The 23,493-nt window shown below is 45.5% G+C and overlaps 2 protein-coding genes across 6 annotated transcripts; one reads left to right on the top strand and one right to left on the bottom strand.

The window, feature by feature from the left end:
- The first annotated feature begins 1,348 nt into the window (after nt 1-1,348).
- Nucleotides 1,349-3,231, top strand: LOC144467295 (uncharacterized). Its single transcript, XM_078175520.1, has 3 exons — nt 1,349-2,051; nt 2,149-2,396; nt 2,942-3,231. Exons 1-3 carry the CDS (start codon nt 1,957-1,959, stop codon nt 3,229-3,231), a joined length of 633 nt encoding a protein of 210 aa, XP_078031646.1. The 5' UTR covers nt 1,349-1,956.
- An 85-nt stretch (nt 3,232-3,316) lies between these two features.
- LOC144467481 (uncharacterized) lies at nt 3,317-14,648 on the bottom strand. Of its 5 annotated transcripts, XR_013493675.1 has the most exons (9): nt 12,205-14,042; nt 12,058-12,111; nt 11,713-11,790; nt 11,478-11,553; nt 8,400-8,516; nt 7,829-8,047; nt 7,136-7,285; nt 6,727-6,975; nt 3,317-4,409 (listed from the first exon to the last, which is right to left on the bottom strand). XR_013493675.1 is itself a non-coding variant. In XM_078176146.1 (7 exons), exons 6-7 carry the CDS (start codon nt 6,838-6,840, stop codon nt 4,068-4,070), a joined length of 456 nt encoding a protein of 151 aa, XP_078032272.1. In that variant the 5' UTR covers nt 6,841-6,975; nt 7,136-8,516; nt 11,478-11,553; nt 11,713-11,790; nt 12,058-12,111; nt 12,205-14,648; the 3' UTR covers nt 3,317-4,067. The 5 variants fall into 5 exon arrangements, 2 of the variants coding, with proteins under 2 accessions (XP_078032272.1, XP_078032271.1); XR_013493676.1 differs by lacking the exon at nt 7,829-8,047; XR_013493674.1 differs by having other exon boundaries at nt 7,136-8,516.
- Between the last annotated feature and the right edge of the window lie 8,845 nt (nt 14,649-23,493).

Genomic DNA, 23,493 nt, shown 5'->3' with positions numbered 1-23,493 from the left:
GGGACAGAGCGATAGGCGTTCTTTTTTTTTTTTAATTTTTTTTGGGGGCTTTTTAGCCTTTAATGTATAGGACAGCTGAGAGAGAGACAGGAAACAGGAAGCAGAGAGGGGGGAGCGACACACAGGAAATGACTGCCCGGCGCGGGACTTGAACCGGGGTCGCCTGCAGAGAGGACTATAGCCTCTGCACATGTGGTGGGCGCTCTACCAACTGAGCTAAACACCGCCCCACGATAGGCGTTCTTTAATGTTGAATAGCAGTGGTCTAGAGTGTTTGTGTCCCTGGTGGGACACTTAACATGCTGTCTATATTTAGGCAGGTCATGGCTGAGGTTTGCTCTGTTGAAATCCACCAGAACAATAAGCAGGGAGTCTGGATGTTTCTGCTCCATGTCCATTATCTGGTCAGCCAGGTGTTATAAAGCGTCACTAACACAGGCCTGAGGTGTCAGGCGGACTGACCTCCTCGCGGCCTTCAGGAAACCTGTGGCAATGTCTCTCAGCAGGGTTACCTGTAAAGTCCGATCAGTTGTTAATCTGCCTGCTATTTCTTTCCTTTTTCATGGATTCTGTTTAACTGCTGCTATTTCAAGATTATGTGATACAGACACATGTGTAACTCTCCTGCTCACTGTTGTCTTGTATTTTATTCTAGGTATGACCGCTTCATTCGGGATCAGAGGAGCCTTGATGACTGCCAGAAAGTCCTGTGTGTGGCAAAGAAAGACATGCTGGGCATTCATGGGAGGCTGCTTGAAAATTTTTTTTTTATGTTATTTATGTATATTCACACAAGGACAGTAAGGATGTGGACTCAGGAGGCTGCTGGGGCACTGCAGGACTGCTTTGAGACAATAGACTGGGATGTACTCTGTGAGCCACACGGGGAGGACATCGACGACATGACGGACTGCATCACAGAATACATCAGGTTCTGTGAACACACCACCACACCACCCGGACTGTTCACTGCTTCCCCAACAACAAGCCATTGATTACTAGTGACCTGAAAGCACTCCTCAACAAGAAGAAGAGGGCCTTCAGGTCTGGTGACAGAGAGAAGCTGAGGAGAGTGCAGCATGAACTCAGGGAGTTGGAAGCTGGAGGCCAAACTCCAGCAGAACAATGTGAGGGATGTGTGGACTGGGATGAAACAGATCACTGGATGTAAAGTGAAGGGCAACCAACCATCAGGCGGTCTGGAGAGAGCCAACGAGCTGAATGGCTTCTCTAACAGGTTTAGCTCACAGCCTTCCAGCCCCCTACTCACCCACACTGTTTATAACACCCCCCCCCCCCCCCCCCCCCGTCTCCTCCACTATTGACACCAGCACCCACCCCAGCATGACTGTGACTACAGGCCAGGTCAGGAGACAGCTGGAGAGACTCCACCAACGGAAGGCCGCAGGACCTGATGGTATCAGCCCCAGGATCCTGAAGACCTGTGCTAGCCAGCTGTCTCCTGTTCTCCAACATCTCTACAACCTGAGCCTGAGTCTGGAGAGAGTCCCGGTGCTGTGGAAGACGTCCTGCCTTGTTCCTGTCCCGAAAAAGTCAACTCCATCGGACTTCAATGACTACCAACCAGTTGCCCTCACAATTCATGTGATGAAGGCGCGAGAGGCTCCGCCGATCTGCCCTGATTACATCAACGTCAATGTTGATGATGATGGGATATTTTTTTCTGGCCTCAAGTGGTAGACCCGTTAAGAGTGCCAGCAATGACCTTGCTATATGCACTGTGGAGAGAGAGAGAATGGGACAAAATTGACATCCTGATTTGCACATTGAGTGAACAGTTCAGAATTCAGATTTGTAAGTGAGAGTCAACTGAGATGTCTTCTGCATTGCAGCTACAAACTCCCGAATGTGACCAGCCAGGAAATCAGGAGGGTTGTGGAAACTCAGGTGGCTTCCCAGTTCACGGAGGAGCAGAAAGCTGGCGTGGCTTATTACATGGCCCATACCACACCCATGGCCAATGTGCACTATTGCATGAAGACCATAGATAACTTCGTGGACACCTGCACCCTGCTCAGGAACCTCAGACAGTATGTGCCATCATCTGAAACGCACGTCAGTCAACCACTCTGTCTGTTGGTGCAGGTGTTTGTCAGTGTTTAACCTTTGACGTGTTCAATCTTACAGCTCCTCTTCTGAGGATTCAGGTGAGGAGAGGAGCGACCGGGCGCCGAAGCGAGGAAGAGAAGATGCAGACGATGGGGAGACTGGAGCTGAACAGGACTTTGCAGCTTTCCTACAGGCCTTTCCACTTAATCTGACTGGCCAGCCACCAACCAAGAAGCAGAGGGCGGATGCTGGCTTTCCTACTGACACAGTCTTCTATGACAGGTGGAGGGCTCTTCAGTATGGCCAACGGGAGAAACACCTCCTGTGTAAGTGACAATACTTTCCTCCACAATCCAAAGTAACGCATAGAACTCCCAAGTATGGACAAGAACTCGAAATTGAATGTTCTGTGTTTGACAGCCAAATGTTCAAGACATCCACGTGTTGTGTATAATATTTTGTCTTTTGGATACTGATCACCTTGACCTTGAATATGTGTAATTGTTCAGTGTTTTGTATTTGTCCTTTGTTTTACCCTTTGTACTAAAAGATGAAAATTATCTATAAATACAGAGTTATGAGTTTTGTCCGACAGTGATCACATGGACAGTAGCCTCAAGACAGGATTTTTATAACTAATTTTATTTCAGGCTAACACTGAGATCTCCCCTCTGTATTCCATGTAATGTGCATCATAGTGAAAGAGGGAAAGAAGTGGTGCTCTTACATCCCAGCACAAACGATAGATGTGTTACACATGTTTTGTTGTGGTTAATGACTCCTCTGTGTGTGACAGTCCAGCCTCAGATTAGGCAAAATCAGTCGTCTTCTTCTTCTGTGTTGTAAACTTTCTCTCTTTTTCTCACCGCAGCGTCCACCCTCTGCTGTGTGAAGTCAAGTGATGATACTGCTCTAAGTGACCATCATCATCCAGGAGAAGGCAAAACTCATGTGTATTCCCATCTACAAGAAAGACCGATGACATCACCAAACCATCCAGAACTACACAGAAGCCGAGAGACTGAATCAATTTCAAAACGTCAAACACAGGCTGACAGTAACAGTGAGTGTGTGGCTGATGGGTCTGGCATTAGTGCCTTAGTTTGTCATAACAAAGCTGACTCCAGCCCATCACTTAACAGCAACATGGTGGACCCCTAATTTATCTGTCATAATGTTTGTGACCTGTGTGAACAAGGACATGTTTGAACACAGTTGTTTGCTAAAATACTATGAGCGACAAGCGTTTTATTTGATTTTTTTTAATTTGATCATAATCTTAATCTATTTTTCTATTTATACAATGCGAGACCTTTTGTACTGTCACTGCTCCTACAATTTGATGGAAATAAAAACTTTTCTTTAAAAAAACAAAAACTCTTTGCAGCTGTTTCATTTAACTGTAATTTCAGTTGTCTGACTGTAGTCCACATTTCCAGGCATCATATTGTTACTATTTTCTGTGGGTGTTTTGCTCCCAACTGACAACCTCTAACGTGCAGAGAAGATGAGAAGTTCTGATGACATCATTACTAAGTTTCTATATAGTTTGACCTTTCACCTCCAGGAGGTGAGGCAGCATGTGTTAATGTCCCAGTTCCACATATCTTACAGCCCCTGCAGCACAGGCACAACAAAATATATAAAATAAATAAATATATACAGATATAAAATAATAGATAATGTATACAGATATAAAATATCTACAGATATAAAATATACATAAGTACAATATCTACAGATATAAAATATATAACTCCACTCAGCAATGCTTAACTACATGAACTACAAATCCTCAATTTTCTTAAGGCTAACCCTCAGTTGTCTAATGCCTGGGAACCTGGACAATTTCGCCTCCCTTGGTCCGTGTGCACGCTGCCCCTCCTCTTCATTTGAGTCAAATTGTTCCATTTCTGATTCCTGCTTTTCCGCTGCATCCGTCATGATCCTCAGGCGCTCAGGGTCGGTGTCTGATTCAAAGGCTTGGGCACATCTCCTCATCCTTCTGACCCTTGTCCTTCTTTCCTTTGCTTTTCTTCCCTCCCTGCTGCTCCGAAAAGCCGCCTTCTCATCTTCATTAACTCCTTCTCTCCTTCAGAGAGCTCAGACACAGAGTCCGTGCTGTCAGCATACATTGGTTCCTCACCCCCAGAGTCTGAGGTGGAGGCAGGATGCGGGTCCTCCGTTTCCTCCATGAGGGCTTTCATCCTCAGGCTGCAAACCTCCATGGCCTCCTTAATGAACGGAAGAGCACAGTCATATTTTTCTGCCGTCGCCACGTCATGGCACATGGCGGCCACAACCCAACCAAACTCATCCTTGGACAGCTGTCTCCGTGCCTTGGAAGGAGGAAATGGATTATAAATTCACTGTCACATACAGATGACAAACAGAGGGTGAACATTAGTCGTCAAAATTTTATGTTTGTTTCATTTTTTAGCATTAAAAAGCCACCTAGGGTGGATCTGACATGACACTTCCAATTTCATCTTTCAGATTTAGTAGTGTTCCTTCCAGAACCATTACGCTTTCAATTAGGCTAAAGCTTAAAGATTTAGTAATGTTCCTTCCAAAAGCAAGCCTGTGAATATTCTCCGTCATCCAGTTCATAGTTATCTCAAGGAAATCAGTTGAACGCAACTGGACTTGGTTATAAGTCTTTGATTCTCATACAAGTTTCATCGTCATCATCATATATGATGACAAGTTTCGGGTCTGATATCAAAGGCCAAGGCTTCCACATGTTTGCTGGACCCCATGCCAACTCCATTGGTGAAGGCCTGCCTCCCTGCCCTCTGCCCTTTCATCACTGACATAATCAACTCCTCCCTAGCATCTGGTGTTGTTCCCCCCAGTTTCAAAACTGCTTCCATCACTCCCATCTTAAAGAAGCCTGGTCTGGACCCTGATGATCTCAGCAACTTCTAGCTGATCTCCAACCCGCCTTTCCTCAGCAAGGTTCTGGAAAAAGCAGTGGCTGCCCAGCTTCACCAATATCTGTCTGACCATGAGCTCTATGAACCCCTGCAATGAGCCTACAGAGCACACCACAGCACAGAGATCGCCCTCATCAAAATAGCTAGTGACCTTCTGATCGCTGCAGACTCTGGCAAAATCAGTATCCTCATTCTCCTCAACCTCTCTGCAGCTTTTGACACTGTTTCCCACACAATCCTCCTCAAATGCCTATCCCATTACCTTGGCATCACCGGTACAGCCCTTACATGGTTTCAGTCCTATCTAGCCAACCGATCTCAGTTTGTCCCCAAAACAGAGCTCATGGTCGTGGCCCCATATCCAGTGCTCTGGAAGATTGGGGATCTCCTCCTCCACATTGACGGCTGCTCAATTACTCCATCCCACGAAATACGCAACCTGGGCATCATCATGGACTCCACCCTCTCCTACCAGTCTCATGTCAAATCCATCACCAGGTCTGCCTTCTACCACCTCAGGAACATCTCCTGTCTCTGGCCCTCACTCTCTGACTCTGTTGCTGAAACCCTGATTCACGCTTTCATCTTTTCCCGTCTGGACTACTGTCATGGAGTCCTGTCGGGGTTCCCAGTAAAACCCTGGACAGGCTTCAGTTTGTGCAAAACTCAGCAGGCAGGGTTCTCACTTACATCAAGCCCTGGCAGCACATCACCCCTAACCTCATCCATCTCCACTGGCTCCCGGTCAAATACCGTATTTCTTATAAACTTCTCCTCCTAACTTACAAATGCCTCCATGCACTCACCCCAAACTACATGTCCGACCTTCTCCACCAACACACTCCATCCCGAAACCTGCGGTCCTCGGACATGGGCCTGTTGTCCATCCCTCGCACCAGACTTAAAAGCTTCGGGGACAGAGCCTTCAGTGTGGCTGCACCAACCCTCTGGAACTCCCTCCCTCCCAATATCCACAATGCCCCAACCCTGGACACCTTTAAATCATTCCTCAAAACCCACCTCTTCGCCATGGCCTTTCCCCATCAGTCTTAGCTCAGTCTGTCGCTCAGCCTTTCCCTTGTCTGTTTAGTGTTTCCTTCCCTCTCTGCCTTAATCTGTTCCTTTAACCCCACCCCAAACCCCTGCTAATTCTCATGTAAAGCACCTTGGGTATTTTGAAAGGCGCTATATAAATACAAGTTATTATTATTATTATTATGATCGTCATCAACACCACTCAAATTATGCTATGCTATTGTTAAGCTATTTTTTAGATCGAGAGTCATAAGACTAAGACGAAGCACACCCAGATGGTGCTCAATTCTACTGAGCATGGATGGCTCCGGAGATTCATCAGACTCCTTTAGCGTGCATATTCAAAAATACCTGTGATATTTCCCAACAATGAGGGAAAAGTGCACCAGAGGCTGGGCCTGGTGTTGAAGGCAGCATGGACCGACACAAAGGAACCTCAGGGAAATTCAATCGAATGCAACTGTTCTTGTTAAGAATTCTTTCAAAGATTTAGGGAAATTCAATTGAACGCAAATGGACTTGGTTATAAGTCTTTCAAAGACTTCTGGTTCCCTCAAAAAACATTACACTTCCACTTTCAGCTCCTGGATTTAGTAATGTTCCTTAGACATGAGTAAGGTTATGCTAACACTTAACCCTGATTGATGGTGGAGGGTGGTGGGTTAGGGTGAAAGGTGCTGCTCACCTGACTGCTCACGCTGGAGTGGATCTGGTTGAATGTCACACTACTGGTGAGGCCTGCGTTGCTCCACGCTGCATTCAGCAGAAGGCCCAGCTTCCGGTGCTCTTTTCCCTCCATATTATGGAAAACAAGAGGCACTTTTGGGTAGACTCAATCGAGGACTCTGATGAATCCTCATAGCCACCGATGCTCAGAAGAATCAAGTACCATCTGGGCGTGCCCATATGTGGCCTGGGTCTTGTGACTCTCGATCTAAAATACACATAAAAAATAATGCAACTTGACTTGGTGATGGTGATCATATATGATGATGATAAAACTTGTATGAGAGGTGAAACATCTTCAAAGACATAACCAAGTCTAGTTGTGGTCAACTCAATTTCCTTGCCACAGGCCATCATGTTTAACTCACCCACACCATGTAAAAGCCCTCCTTTTCTTCTCCCCCCTAGACCTCTTTCTTTGTCAGGCTGCAGTACACCACTGGCCAGTGTCCAGTGACGATGGCAAGGTAACCCTGCAGGAGCTCTACGGTGACCCATTGTACCTTTTCCTGCATTTACTGTGGAAAAGAAAAAAATGATTAGTCTTTCATTAGGGGCAGCTGTGGCTCAGGAGGCAGAGTGGTCATCCACCAACTGGAAAGATGGTGGCCCCTGCAGTCCACGCGTCGAAGCATCCTTGAGCAAGATACTGAATCCCCAATTGCTCCTGGTGGCATAGCCATTGGTACATGCATGAATGTGTGTGAATGGGGTTAATGCTGACTAGAGTTGGACAGCGCTTTGAATGGTCGCAAGGACGAGAAAGACACTACACATGACAAACATTGAGCAGACATTCATAGGAAGATTTTTCAGTTTGTTTTGTTTTTTGTAAATGAAATAAGCTGCCTTGAAAGATAGATAGATTTACTTTATTGATCGCAAACTGGGGAATTGTTTAATGAAAAGACTTGTAAGACTTCCAATTTCAGCTTCCAGATTTAGCAGTGTTCCTTCGAAAACCATCACCCATCCAATTTCAGCTTCCAAATTTACTAGGCTTTTTTCCCAAACCATTAGGCATTTACCTTAAAACTTCAACTACTTATTACTTCACTTACGGCTCTTATTCCTCTTGACCCACTGCCTATGAACCACCACCTCCCCCAGAAAGTCCAACTGCAGTCTCTTGATGCAGTCTTTGGCCAATCTGGATGGCTGTCAGGCGGTTTTCTTTTCAGTGAAAGAGCTCTACATGGGAGAGGAAGGTCTTTGCGTTGGTGAGCATATTCTTGACTGATGTTGGTTTATACCCAGCCTTCTTCAATGCAGTTGGCCAACTAGAGAACGAAGAGAACCATTTTAGCAACATATGAGTCATACACCAACCTGGGCCACTGCAACAAGTAAGTCAAGTCACTGGTGTCGACCTCCAATCAAACTTTATTTGGATAGCTCAAACTGAAAGATTGCCTCAGAGGCATGTACAATCTGTACATAGAGGGTGACCTCTATCTTCCCCCCCAAAATAAAAACCCTTAACAAGGAACAGAAATGGAAGAAACCTCAGGAGGAGCCACAGAGAAAGGGTGCCTCACCTAGGTGCAGTAGTACTTACACCTGTACTCTTATAGCACATGAACAGAATCAAGTGCACTTGGCACACTGTGTACATTATAAATTGTCACTGACCTTAAGGTCAAGGTCCAGCCTGGACACCATTGGTGGCCTTGGGTATGTTGCCCTCAACTCTCTCAGCCTTTGCATGTAGTGGGCCTGCTTTGCTTGAAACAAAGCACCATCCACTTCCTGTGAGGTATTTCAATAAAGAAAGGACTTTAATTTCCGAAGCAATGATATACATAGCACAAATCAAATCAAACTTGTATAGACCAAATTCACAAATCACAGTTTGCCTTGGAGGGCTATGGTAAGGACAGTATATAGTGATTATAATGAAATGTATATACACAGAAAACACTATTGTGAGATAATTACTTCTCCAAATGTACTCCCCCGCCAGAGGGGAGTTTTTTTCCTCTCAAGCTAGAAGGCTGAAAGTTTTGTCAGTGACTCTGCACTCCAGTCCTGTGGTGTTTTGAAGCCTCTCAGTCTTTTCATCTGCAATACATTTGAATTTTTCCAACAGTTTCAGGCCAATATAGCTCCAAATGAGCTGAACTTGCCAGGAAGCACTTATATTACATGTCCAAACCAGATTCTAGACCCTTAGTTATTTCTAAAGCTACTTCCACCACGATCACACAACATCGCCATATTTTATTGCAAAAACACCCAACTTTGAGAGACTTAATTTATTAAAAATACAAAGTTGGCTAGAGAATGACGGAGACGTATTTGGCCAAATATGGGTGTTTGATTTGATTCGATTTGGTATTTCCTACAGGTTTTTTCCACAAAAGGGTCTAATATGGAGATGTTGGGTTTATACTGCAGATGTTGGTTGTTTGACCCAACATCCCCACATTTTATTGCAGTCATGACACCTCTGTTTCACACAATAGGAAGGAACTTAAGCATGACTCCAGCATTCGTGAGATTATTGAAGACCACTTCTCAGTATCTAAAGGCTAAAACACCCAACTTGTACCTCTGAGACCCTTTATTAAAAATGCAAAGTTGGCTAGAGAATGACTGAGACCTGTTTGGCCAAATATGGGTGTATGGTGATACAGTCATGACTCCAGCATTCATGAGATTATTGCAGACCACTTTCTCAGTATCTAAAGGCTAAAACACCCAACTTGTACCTTTGAGACCCTTTAGTTATTAAAAATGCAAAGTTGGCTAGAGACTGACTGAGACCTGTTTGGCCAAATATGGGTGTATTCAGATACAGTCATGACACCTTTGTCTCACACAACAGGGAGTAACTTCACTATGACTCCAGCATTCATGAGATTATTGAAGACCACTTTCTCAGCATCTAAAGGCTAAAACACCCAACTTGTACCTTTGAGACCCTTTAGTTATTAAAAATGTAAAGTTGGCTAGAGACTGACTGAGACCTGTTTGGCCAAATATGGGTGTATTCAGATACAGTCATGACACCTTTGTCTCACACAACAGGGAGTAACTTCACTATGACTCCAGCATTCATGAGATTATTGAAGACCACTTTCTCAGTATCTAAAGGCTAAAACACCCAACTTGTACCTTTGAGACCCTTTATTAAAAATGCAAAGTTGGCTAGAGAATGACTGAGACCTGTTTGGCCAAATATGGGTGTATGGAGATACAGTCATGACACCTTTGTCTCACACAACAGGGAGTTTTTTAAGTATGACTCCAGCATTCATGAGATTATTATCAAAGATTATCATCATAGTGCTCTATTATCTGACTAGAGCACTACGCTCTCAGAATGCAGGATTACTTACTTACTAAGTCTTAAAAAACAGAATAGGAGCAACAGCCTTTAGTTATCAAGCTCATCTTTGGTGGAATCATCTTCCAGTTTCAGTCTGGGAGGCAGACACCCTCCCCAACTTTAAGAGTAGATTTAAGACCTTCCTTTTTGACAAAGCTTATAGTTAGGGCTGGCTCAGGCCTGTCCTGGACCAGCTCTTAGTTATGCTGCTATAGGCCTAGACTGCCGGGGGACAAATGACAAACTAAGCCTCTCTCTTTTCCGCTCTCTTCTCCTCCTCATCTTCCTCTCTAACTGCATCAGTCATGTCACTTTGCTGTATATTACTGACTTGACTTCTTCCCCGGAGTCCTTGTGCTTTCTCGTCCTGCAGGTTTCCATGGATCACGGCTGTGCACCCTCTGCCATGGCCCTGCCTGACTCCCACTACTGCTGTTATTACCATCAACCATATTTTATCATTGATATACATTATGCACTACCATTACTGCTAACCTTTACTGATGTTAGTGCTAATCACTTTCTTGTCATATGCGTTTCACTATTGTTAATGTATTGCTTCATTTTACACCTTTACTGTTAACCATTTATAATTGTATGCAATTTGATTTTGCTGATCTGTTCTGTACACGCGTCAGTCATTGCACATCCGTCCATCCTGGGAGACGGATCCCTCCTCTGTGGCTCTTCCTGAGGTTTCTTCCACCTTTTTTCCCCTGCTAAAAGGGTTCTTTGGGGGCAGGTTTTTCCTCACTTGACCCGAAAGTCTACGGACAGAGGTTGTCATCTCTTGATGATTGTGAAGCCCTTTGAGGCAAACTGTGATTTCTGAATTTGGGCTATACAAATAAAATTTGATTGATTGATTGATTATTGAAGGCCACTTTCTCAGTATCTAAAGGCTAAAACACCCAACTTTTACCTTGGAGACTCTTTCAAAGACTTTAAACAAAAATTAATTCTCCCTCAAAAACGTATATGTATTCAAGAACATTTATTCTGTCCTTAAGGATGTGGCACTTGGATATCCTGTCCTCCTGACTGAGTCCTTAATCAATTAGGGACAGGTCCATACATTTCAAATAACTTTGACTAAAGATGTTGAGACAAACTCTGAACAAACATGAAATCATCAAAAACATATTTAGGAACTTCACTGTGTCCTAATGGATGTGGCTCCTGGACATCCTTTACTGTAAAGGTTCACATATAAACCGGTCTTATATTTATGTTAAACTGAACACAGAACTTTAAGGGATTCTTCATCCTTGGACTTTTCTTCCTCTGAAGAACATGGCTCCTAAAATGCAAAAAGATGTTGTTTTCCAATATATCTGTAATGTAGTAAACAGCACTAAAACCTTCTTCATACTGCTCACCTTTGTTTCACAATGCTGTCATGATCTCCTCGTGGGATGCATTTTTCCCATTTTCTGTGTGCAAGGAACATGGCTCCTTAAGATGGGGCACAGGCAGATATTGGTTAATGTATGACTTGATTTCATGCACACAAAATCAAACCAGTTTATTTCCACTCACCTGTCCTTTTTAAATCCTTTAAAAAATAACTATACTGTATATACACATCACTAAACCAAGGTAAATACACCTCACCTTAGCGTCAACACAGGCTGTCAGACCCTCCTCAATAGATGCATTCTTCTCATTGTCCTCTGCAAAGGAAGACAGCACCTGGAGACAAATCATGAGATTTTTTTTATTCAAGGGACAGATAGATAGATGTTGGGTTTTTACTCACACTTTAAATGCTAAGATGGTCCTATTATTCAACAGAATTACATTCAAAGGTTTCCAACTGCCACACTATGAAATGTATACTAACTACTGGTTTTGCTCCTTAATGACTAGATGACTCCAGAGGTTACAGTAATATACAGCATGCTAAACAGCATGCAGTTAATCATAAAACAGAGACATGAATATCTGACAGCTACTCACAGGGTTGGTAGTCTCTGTTCTCTCATACAGGTTGTCTTCTTCCTCACACCTGAGCTGCAATGATGAGCGCAGAATGAAAGAATATTCTGTTGGCACAAAAGACCAAAACACTCTGTGTGCAGATTTCTTTAGTTGAACCTTCCTCACCTGTTCTATTCTTATGGGCCGACAGATGCATGAGTTTCTCTGAGCCCATATATAAGCGTTCCTCCTTAACATTTCACGCCTTTTTCTGAGGCGGTAGTAAATGACTGGGGTGAGTGTTACAGTGATGACCACAATCACAGCAACAATAGCTCCTGCTGTAGTTCTTGCTGTAGGTCCTGCTGTAGGTCCACGTCCGTCAATCACTGTTGATGGAGATGTGATATTGAGTATAGGCTCACAGTCTTCCATACCCACTCCTGCTGTAATTTCAGCTGTAGTTCCTGCTGTAGGTCCATGTCCGTCAATCACTGTTGATGGAGATGTGATATTGAGTATAGGCTCACAGTCTTCCATACCCACTCCTGCTGTAATTTCAGCTGTAGTTCCTGCTATAGGTCCATGTCCGTCAGTCACTGTTGATGGAGATGTGATTTTGAGTATAAGCTCACAGTCTTCCATACCCACAAGGTTCTGGACGGTACAGCGGTATGTTCCAGAGTCCCTCTCTGTGATCTTATCCAAGTATAAGTTCCCTTCTGGAGCATCAACAAAGGCATCTGGATCCAGCATCCGGTTTACGCTGAGCTTTGCCCATCTGTATTTAAGCGGTGGAGTGCCTTGTGAGGATCTGCATCTGAGCCTTATATTTGTATCTAACACAGCTTCATCATCCATGTAACATACCGGTTTGTCTGGCCTCTCCATTACAGTCAGAAGAATGTCTTTAATCTGTTCTCTCGCTAGGTTTCTCACCTTACATTGGTATGTTCCAGAATCTGTAAGCTTAAGGTCAGTGATGCTTAGAGAAGCATCACCGTCTTGGGGCACAGGAGATGTAAAGTAGATCCTGTTCTTTAAAGGGGCATATAAATTATTATGAATGGTACTTTGAGTATACCAGAGTATAAGTTTGTCATCTTCCTGCCTGTTTGGTGGCACAATGTTCCACTCTATGTCCAAATTTTCCACATCCTCAGAATCAAGGGTGAACTGACAGTTAAGAGACACATTTCTATCTCTAGCTCCATAATAGTGATTACTGTCAGATGTTATTTTTAGAGAATAAGCTGGTTCTGGTGTAAGAGCGCATAATATCATCATGGCAAATATCCATAGCTCGGTGAAATATCCTGGGAGGCAGCAATGTTGATGCACAAGCATAATGATGTACTTGGATAGGTCGGCTGCAGATTCAGGTTGCACTGCCTGGGTTTCACTGTAAATCATAAGGGTTACAGTTAGGGCAGGACTGTATATGGGGACATACATGTTAAACATGGTGCAAGAAAACTGGTCTATTACAACACATTAGACCTCCTCACACCATTTTTGCTGAGTGGGAGAGTGAGAGGTATCCTCTTAGCCACCCGGACCCCATACATACAACCTCATGAACATCATCAGAGTCACTTTCATGATGAATGAGGGATGCAGAATTTACTAAATAAAATATCTCAGAAAAAAAGATCAAGTGTGGTTAAGGAACTTTTTTGAAGTATTCAGCTGTAAAATGAAATCACAGATTCACTGTGTGTGTATGTTTCTTTTAAATGTTAATAAATGTATCTGTTTGAGTAAAGATGTGTGTGAAGGTCCTTAGTCATCCAGGTCATGGTAAAGCAAAGGCTCATCTAAAGTCTGAAGGCAACTGGACTGTTTGAAAATCTTGAGTAAAGTCATGAGTTTTTTTCAGAAAATACAGATTTAGCATCATTAGTCACATAACTGAATATTAAAAATATTTCAAGGGTCATGAGCTGATGTAAACTAGATGTCTAAATAACTATAATTAAAAATATTATTTACATGTCATATGATGTTGATTACAAGAGTGTGAGATTGTTTAAATTACCCTTTCTCCTGTGATGTAAAGAAAATAAAGCCTACAAATATCACTTTTGAAAAAATTCCACAGAATCAGGCATTTTAAGCTACAACAATCACAAAAAGCCCACAGTGGTAATAATACACACAGTATATAAAATATTCCAAAGCATATTCTGTAAATGATGTAATACATTTTTTATTATGTCAGATGAGATCTATTTGACCCCTGTTAAATATGGAGAGACAGCTGAGACACAGTTGGGTTATAATTGCCACAGCTCTGTAATATTACAGTAGTGTGCTACTTAATAGCAGAATACATTGTATCAGACTTTTTACAAGTTTTAATATTTTACTGCAAAAGTGGGTCCTCAGTTATTACTATACAGACAAAATGGACAGATTCACTTGCAGAACTTTTACCTCCACCTCCGCCAATCATAGCTCAGAGATTTCAAACTAAAATAAAACTTTATCTACAAAAGAGACCAAAGTGGGCCACAAATCCACATCTGAACAGCATTTTAGCAAGAAAAAGTGTAAAAGTGTGGTGTAATTGTGCAGCATTACAGCAATGTAACAGGAAAAGGAAACAGAAAGTGGACTACAAACCAGAAATTGATTCTTACCTGGAGAAGAGCTGAAACCTTTCAAAACCTGTGCAGATTTAGCAACATCAACATCACTAACACACTGGAGCAGCCATTCAGTGCAGTCATTGACTTTTCAGCCAATCAGAGCAGTCCCATGTCCTCTGTGCGTGAAGGGCACGAAGAGAGCAAAGGTTCAGGAGGAATCATGGACAGAGGTGTTGCAGCAACCAGTAATCACGTAAAAACCAAAAATACTGACATGTTGGATATCTGTGCAGTCTGGGCAATGAATGACTGCTTGTTGTTTTTGTTGTACTTTATTAGCATTCATTAGCATGGTTTTAATCTTCCAATCTTCCCATCTCCCTCCTGGGACGAATAGCCACAGTTAAGATGAAAATTCTACCCCAAATTAACTATTTTTTTTCCATGATTCCATTCACACCCACATCAAAATGGTTCCTGTCATTAGATTCTGCAATTATAAAATTCTACTCAAAGAACAAAACAGCAAAAATTAGCCTAAGCACCCTTCAGAAAAACAAATTGGAAGGGGGATTGGACGCTCCTAACTTTAAACATTACTATTTAGCTAACCAGCTACAATACCTATTGAAATGGTTATATCCTAACGAAGACTACAACTCCTGGCTCGAACTAGAACAGGCGGACTGCAACAATAAAAACTCTCTGACCTCCCGTTTATCACCACTACACTCAGACGTCATAACTGTTTTAAGAACCCAATGATTGCTTCCACCTTATCAGCCTGGTGGAAAACACTAGAAATCACAAACTCTCCGATAGAACCTTGCTTGCTCTCTCCAATTTGGCACAACCCGGATTTTGAAATTAACAAAAGACCTCTCCATTTTAGCACACGGGAGATGAAGGGAGTAACTCATCTCCATCACCTTTTCCAAGACAATATACTTATGACATACACAAACTTATTTCAAACTTTTGAAATAAGAAATGGCAATTTTCTACAATATTTACAATTGATAAAAACAATCAAGAGGAGAATTCCAGCGCCTCAGGACACTTTGCAGCCACCAGAATTTGCCAAACATATTACAAAGCTTTCTCCGAGTAATAAGAAGAACCTTTCTAAGATTTATAAATTACTGTCAAAGACCAGTTCTATACATTTACCAACTTTAAAATGGGAAAAAGAACTGGGTGTATCACCAGACCCTGACTTCTGGACTCAGATATGCAAAAATACATTTAAGATGACAAGACACACTAATATACAACTTATCCAATTTAAAGTACTCCACAGAACACACATCACCCAACAAAAGATGAATAGAATGGGCTTTAGTCAATCTGACACATGCACTCAGTGTACTCGGAACACTGCAGACACCTACTTTCATGCACTCTGGTTATGTTCACCCGTCCAGCACTTCTGGTCAACAGTCACTCAAAAACTCTCCTCCATTTTGGACTGCAGGATCCCATTATCTCCCAACCTGTGCTTAATTGGTGACCTGATGACAATTGACCTCCCAAACAGCCACTGCAACTCTCTTCTTGTAGCTCTCGCCATCGCCAAGAAAACAATCCTAGTCAACTGGAAAGATAAACAGACCCTCAACATCAACCATTGGCTGAATCTCCTTGTAGAACATATTTCGCTGGAGAAAATATCTGCTGGCCACAGAAACCAATTAACATACTTTACAGAAAAATGGTCACCATTTATTCACTCACTAAACGTGTCTGTATAGTGCCACTCAGCCTGTGAGCATATGCTACCTGTACGTATAAATATTACAACTCAAGAAACTGTCTGTTGTGACTGTTGTGTAATATGTAACGTGTTTCTGTTAATGATGTAACCCCTAATCCCTCTATCTCTCTCACCACAATATACCAAAGCGGTTCATCAGAACTCAAGGTCTTAAGCATGTGTTAGGTGCACCTTCTTCCCCTTGAATCCGGGCCTGCTCCCTGGCTCTGTGGGGGATTGCGGGGCCGGGCGGTTTCCCCTGGGGGCGGGTGCGTCTGGACTGCTTGCCCTGTGTGCCTGGGGGGGGCGGGGTCTCCTCGTGCTCCCTGGGCCTGGGGCGGCGTGGCCGGTCCCCCCTGGGGGGCTGTTTCCGCCCCTGGTGGTGCGGGGTGGGTGGGCTCCTCCACCCCCCCCCCCCCCCCCTTCGCTCCGCTCCTGCCCTTCCCCTTCCCTCCTCCCTCCCCCCTCTCCCCGTCCCTCCCTGCTCCTCTCTCCCGGCCTCGGGCGGGCCCGGGGGCCTCCCCTGGGTTGCGGGGCCTGGCGTGGGGACTGGGTGCTGCACGCGGGGGGTGTTCTGGTGCTGCACAGTGTGGGCCTGCCCGTTGGTGTGCGGCCGCCGGTGGGGGGCGGGTCGGATGGGCTGGGGGTCCGGCTTTGGGTCTGTGGCGGTCTGGGGGGGTACTGGCGGGGTTGCGGGTTGGTCTGTGCTCCTGCGCGTCGGGGTTCGGGGGGGCTGGGTGGGGCCCGTCGTCCGTGCACCCTGGTGGTGCGCCTTGTCCTTCTGCTGGGGGCCGATTTGCTGCGGGTGGGTCGGGACCACTGCGGGGGCCCGACGCTGCAGTTGCCAGGGGGGCGGGGTTAGGTGGGGGCCCGTTGGGTTTCCTTGGGGCCCGCCTGGCCCGCTGTCCATGGGCGCTGGGGGCCTCGCGGCGCCGGGGTCTGGTTGGCGCCACCTCCTGGCCCCTCCCATCCATCCCTCCAGCCCTCGGGCCGGGCCTACACTGGCCTGGCCTCCTAACCCACATTTAGTTCACTCACCACACATTGCACAGTTTTAATGCACCACATACACTCACTCTTCGAGGTGCAGACCACAGATGGATTGGGGGGCTTCATAATGGGGCAGGCTATGGGACAGTGGTGTCCGGTAGCCCTCCATGCTGCCCACCAGCCCATCCTTATCTGTTCTCCAATTTTAAAGCACCACATACACCTACATCTTGGGGGACAGATGGGAACAGGTTCCAGGTGCCTTATGGCTGCACGGGCTGCAGGACAGCAGTGTGCTGTAGCCATCAGCCTTGCCCCCACCTGTCTCCTATGTCCCTCAATTTTAATGCACCACATCACACTTATGGGCACTCACATTCACATTCACGGTGTAGGGTTAATGTTTCTCCGTCAGGGATCGGAGAATCATAGTAAGAGGGGGGGTGGTGGGTTTACACACACTGTAGATACGCATGGTGTGGCTAGTGGGGCCCGGCCCTCCTGGGCTGAGGGTTGGAGCCAGGGAGCCCATTTACATCATGGTAGTTTGGCTGGGTTCCCAGTGTCTGGGGGGTCCCGTGGCCCTGTGGCGGGCGGGCCGGGTGGTGCCCAGGGGGCTCTGTGGGTTCCTGCCGGGGTTCTGCCTCCTGACCGGCTGTGGTTTATGGGCCCTCTGCTATGGGGTCCCGATGGGGGATTGACTGCTCGTGGCGGTCCGCTCTCTCCTGTGTGTTGGTGGGGGCCCGTCCTGGGGGGTTCGGGTGGGTGGCCCTTCGCGGTCCCCTGGCTCCCGATGCGACGGGGACATATGCCTTGCAGTATCACCGCCTCCTTGCCTCCCTCGTCCACCCGGGCCTGGGTGGGCTCTCGTTACTGTCCGGTCCGGCGTCTGCTGGTGGCCGGCGCCTGGTGCGGGCCCGTCCGGTGCGGTGCTGGTTCTCTCCCCGGGGACGGTGCCGGGCCCCCGCGCCTGGCTCCTTGGGTCGGGGGCGGTCCCTGGGAGCGTCCGTGGGTGGGGGCGGGCGGGTGGTCGGGGGCGGGTGGTGGTTGGGGGGGGGTGGGGGCGGTCCGCGTCGGGCGGTGGGTGGGCGGGCCCCCCTGCCCCGCCTGTCTGGGGTGTGTCTCTGGCTCTCTGGGGGTGCTGGCCTTCGCCGCCCTGGGTCCTTGGGCCTGCGTGGTGTCCTGCGGCCTCTGCGGCTCCCTGGTCTTTGGGTCTGGGCGCTCCTGCGGTCTTGGGGTGCCATACCACCCCCCTTCCCCCGCAGGGCTGGCCCTGGACCCTGGTGATGGTTTTCATAAACACATTGGGAGGGTTCAAATACACGCATGCATGTTCGATACTTCAGCTCCGTGACGCATCGCAAAGAACCGATGGGATCACTCCAAAGGGGCCCACTTGCCCCCTCCCCCTTGCTTGTTTCCTTACTTTCCCCCTGACACACTTTGGTGTATCACGGCCCTCTCTGATTCATATATAGGAAGTTTTTCCAATAAAGGCTGATAGGCTAGTCTTCAGGGAGGGTGGGTGACGGTCACAACCACGCATTATGGGTATAAAATACTTGACTGCAAGATTAACAGTGCATCAATCTTCACAAGAAGCTTACACCCTTTAGTGGCGCTAAGCTATGAAGACCAATGCAGACAAGTATTAAAAAAAAAAAAAAAGCATGGTTTTAGATAGCTTAAATAACATTTTAAAACCTGTTATATGCATTTAAATATACTCCAGGATCCCTTTAAACAAGTTGGTTGTTTTTATCAGCTGTTTTTTCCCTTATAGATCACAGCGTGCTCACACTGGAAACTTTCAGATAGATAGATAGAAAGATAGATAGATAGATAGATAGATAGATAGATAGATAGATAGATAGATAGATAGATTTACTTTATTGATCCCAAACTGGGAAATTGTTTGGTTCCAGCAGCAGATGTACAAAACGTAAAAGTACACTATACAGTATAAAGCAGGTAGCTTAAATAGAATAAATCCAAATATATACAGAATATAAAAAATATCAAATATAAAATATGAAATAAAAACTATAAAACAGGAAAAAGAGTTAGTGCAAAAACAAATATGACAGTGAGCAGGTAGCAAAAACAAATATGGCAGTGGCCAGGTATTTTATTACTATATAGCAGAGAGTTGTGAGTTATCTCTGTCAGACAGATGTGAGTTATTGTACATTGTAATGGCTTGCGGCAGGAATGATTTCCCTTATCGGTCTCTATCTTTAGTGTTTGCATACACCAGATCCAGGGTCTTGTTTTCTCTGGTGGGGCAGTCAACATACTGGTGGAAGGTTGGCAGTAGTTTATCCAAAGTGACATGATTAAAATCACCAGTAATGACGGTGAAGGCATTGGGGTATCGAGTCTGAAAACTGCCAACAGTGGAGGTGATGACATCACAGGCGGCCGCTGCATCAGCTGATGGAGGGATGTAAACAACGATAACAATGGCGCATGTGAATTCCCGAAGCAGATAGTACGGGCGCATTCCCACAGCAAGCAGTTCAATGTCCGGGTTACAGAGACGTTCTGTCACATGCACATGTCCGGGATTACACCACTTCTCACTCACATACAGTGCAATCCCTCCTCCCTTCTTCTTACTGCTGCTTACAACTTCTCTGTCCGCCCGGATGATGCTGAAGCGGGGTACCGCCACGCTGTGGTCCGGGATGTGCGAGTGCAGCCATGTCTCGGTGAACACAACACATTACACTCGCGGTATTCCCACTGAGTCTAAATCAGCACGGCAAGCTCGTCCGTCTTATTCCCCAGGGACCTTACGCTCCCCGTGATTAACACTGGTACAGCAGTGCAAAATCTCCTCTTCTTCGCCCTCAGCTTGGCTCCAGCTCTGCACCCCCAATGTCTCCTCCACCGCTCCGCCGGGATTTCAGGCCTCGCTCTGGGCAGCAGTACAAGTTTACACAATGTAATCAGCTGGTCGTGAGTGTAAACAATGGCCCCGCTGTCCCGTCTCTGACCTTCCATTGCCACAGATAACAAGATGGCCAAAAAAGTTTTAAAAAAGAGAGAAGTCATTGCCTTTAGTGATTAGACAACTGACTGACTGGAAAACACAGTTGATAGGACAGATAGGACAGAACAGAATACGTGCTGATGTGCTACGGTGAGCGTGTTACCTCATTTCCTGTTGCTGTGTTACTGGTAGTGATAGCGTATTTATGCTGCTCCGGCTTTTCCGAACAGATTATTGTTATTTTCATTGTTACTTTTGCTAAATCCACGATTGAAATTTAAGCATCTTGTAGTCTCACTCATTCAAGAACACTGTTATTTGTAACTTGTTCACTAAATCTATTCCTGTTTGAAGGTCTCTCAGCTTCACTAGCTAGCCTAGCTTAACCCAGTTGCCGTTTGCTAGCGATGTCTTCTCTCTCTCCCTCTCGTTCTCCTCCTCTCTACTGCATTTATTAGGAGACAGCTGGAGAGACTCCACCAGCGGAAGGCCGCAGGACCTGATGGTATCAGCCCCAGGATCCCGAAGATCTGTGCCAGCCTGCTGTCTCCTGTTCTCCAACATTTCTACAAACTGAGCCTGAGTCTGGAGAAAGTCCTGCCTTGTTCCTGTCCCGAAAAGTCAACTCAATTGGACCTCAATGATTACCGACCAGTTGCCCTCACATGTCATGTGATGAAGGTGCTGGAGAGGCTGGTCTTGGCCCACAAGAGGCCGCAAATGAAGGTGCTGCTAGACCCTCTACACTTTGCTTACCAGCCCAATCTGGGAGTTGATGACACCGTCATCTGGCTGCTGCAACGAGCCCATTTGCACCTGGATGGAGGTGGCAGCACTGTCAGAATCATATTTATAGTACTGTATTTATCTACATATACGAGAATTATTTTTTGTTTAAAGTCTTTGAAAGAGTCTCCAAGTTAAAAGTTGGGTGTTTTAGCCTTTAGATACTGAGAAAGTGGTCTTCAACAATCTCATGAATGCTGGAGTCATATTTAAGTCACTTCCTGTTGTGTGAGACAAAGGGGTCATGGCTGTATCTCCATACACCCATATTTGGCCAAACAGGTCTCAGTCATTCTCCAGCCAACTTTGTATTTTTAATAAATAAAGGGTCTCAAAGTCAAAAGTTGGGTGTTTTAGCCTTTAGATACTGAGAAAGTGGCCTTCAATAATCAATCAATCAAATTTTATTTGTGTAGCCCACATTCACAAACCACAGTTTGCCTTGGAGGGCTTTATAATTTGTACAGAGACGACACCTTCTGTCCTTAGACCCTCGGTTCAAGTGAGGAAAAACTTGCCCCCATAAAACCCTTTTAGCAGGGGAAAAAAGGTGGAAGAAACTTCAGGAGGAGCCGCAGAGGAGGGATCCCTCTCCCAGGACGGACAGACGTGTAATGAGGGGCGCGTGTACAGAACAGATCAGCAAAACAAAAGGGGTCATGACTGTATCTCCATACACTCATATTTGGCCAAACAGGTCTCAGTCATTCTCTAGCCAACTTTGTATTTTTAATAAAGGATCTCAAAGGTAAAAGTTGGGTGTTTTAGCCTTTAGATACTGAGAAAGTGGTCTTCAACAATCTCATGAATGCTGGAGTCATATTTAAGTCACTTCCTGTTGTTTTAGACAAAGGGGTCATGACTGTCTGTCCATACACCCATATTTGGCCAAACAGGTCTCAGTCCTTCTCTAGCCAACTCAGTATTTTTAATAAATAAAGGATCTCAAAGGTATACAAGTTGGGTGTTTTTGCAATGAAATGTGGGGATGTTGGGTCTAACAACCAACATCCCTAATTTCCCTTGTATAGGACACAATACCAGCAAGTATGGTCTATAGTGCTCTGTTGGATCTGCAGGATAAACCCAACATCTCCATATTAGTCCCTTTTGTGGAAAAACCCTTTGGGAAATAGGGTCTAACAAAGACATGTTGGGTCTATACTGTGATGTTGGATCTGACCCAACATCTCAGTAAAGACCCATCAAGTCTGTATAATCCACTTGTGATAAAGGAGCTAATATGGAGTTTTTGGGTTTTTAGTGCAATGTTGGGTTTGACCAATATCTCTGTATGGACCCACAAACTCTGCCTTAGTGCCTTATAATTTTGTAGTCATGGGGAGATAACACCCTGGACAAGGTATACTCTAACATCAAACTGGGCTACAGGGCCAGAGCACTACCACACCTGGGCCAGTCCGACCACTTGTCCTTGCTTTTATTCCCCGCATATGCCCCCTCAGGAAAACTGCTCCCGCCATCACAAAGACTGTTGCCACATGGCCAGAGGGTGCCTCCCAGCAGCTGCAGGACTGCTTTGAGAGGACCAACTGGGGGGTCTTTGAACACCAGGACCTGGAGGTGCTCACACACAGTGTTCTGTGCGACATTAAGAACTGCACAGACACTGTCACAGTGGACAAACACATCTGTGTCTATCCCAACCAGAAGCCCCGGATGACGGTGCTAAAAGAGAGGAACACCGCATGGAGGTCCGGCAACAAAGACCTCTGCAGCACAGCCCGAGCCAACCTGAAGAGGGGCATCAGAGAGGCCAAGGCAGACTACAGGAGGAGGATAGAGGACCACCTGAGCAGTAACCACAGCAGGCAGGTGTGGCAGGGAGTTCAGCATCTGACCAACTACAGGACCAACCTCGGAGCTGCTGAAGGTCACCCCACGCTGGAATAGGAGCTGAACATCTTCTTTGCCCGCTTCGAGGTCTCAGCACCAGAGACAGCACCACTACACCACACGGCCCATAGCAGCGTAAACCTCACAATCGAAATTTATGCTGTTTTTATTTTACGAAATAATATTTCCCAGATTTCTGGGTAAATTAGTAAATGTAGTTTCTTTTTTTTGAGTTTATCTTACGCAAACAATGAATTTGAAAGCTGAACACTTTGGAGGCAGTCACAGAGCAGAGAACACCGTCCAGATTCAGGTCAACACTGGACAACACCAACCACCCACTGCACTTCAGTGATAGACTGCTGTCCCAGAGGTGCTCCACAGACAGACTGGGGAAGTCTTTTGTCCCCCATGCAATTAGGTTGCACAACTCTCTGGCTATCTATTGATCCATAATGTCATGATTTGGTCGTTTTGATGTTTTGTTTAATAAATGTATTTAA

Source organism: Epinephelus lanceolatus, chromosome 16 (genome assembly GCF_041903045.1).
Source record: "Epinephelus lanceolatus isolate andai-2023 chromosome 16, ASM4190304v1, whole genome shotgun sequence".
Taxonomy (NCBI): Eukaryota; Metazoa; Chordata; class Actinopteri; order Perciformes; family Serranidae; genus Epinephelus; species Epinephelus lanceolatus.
Note: the sequence above shows the minus strand (reverse complement) of the source record. Positions and strands in the feature narration are given on the sequence as shown.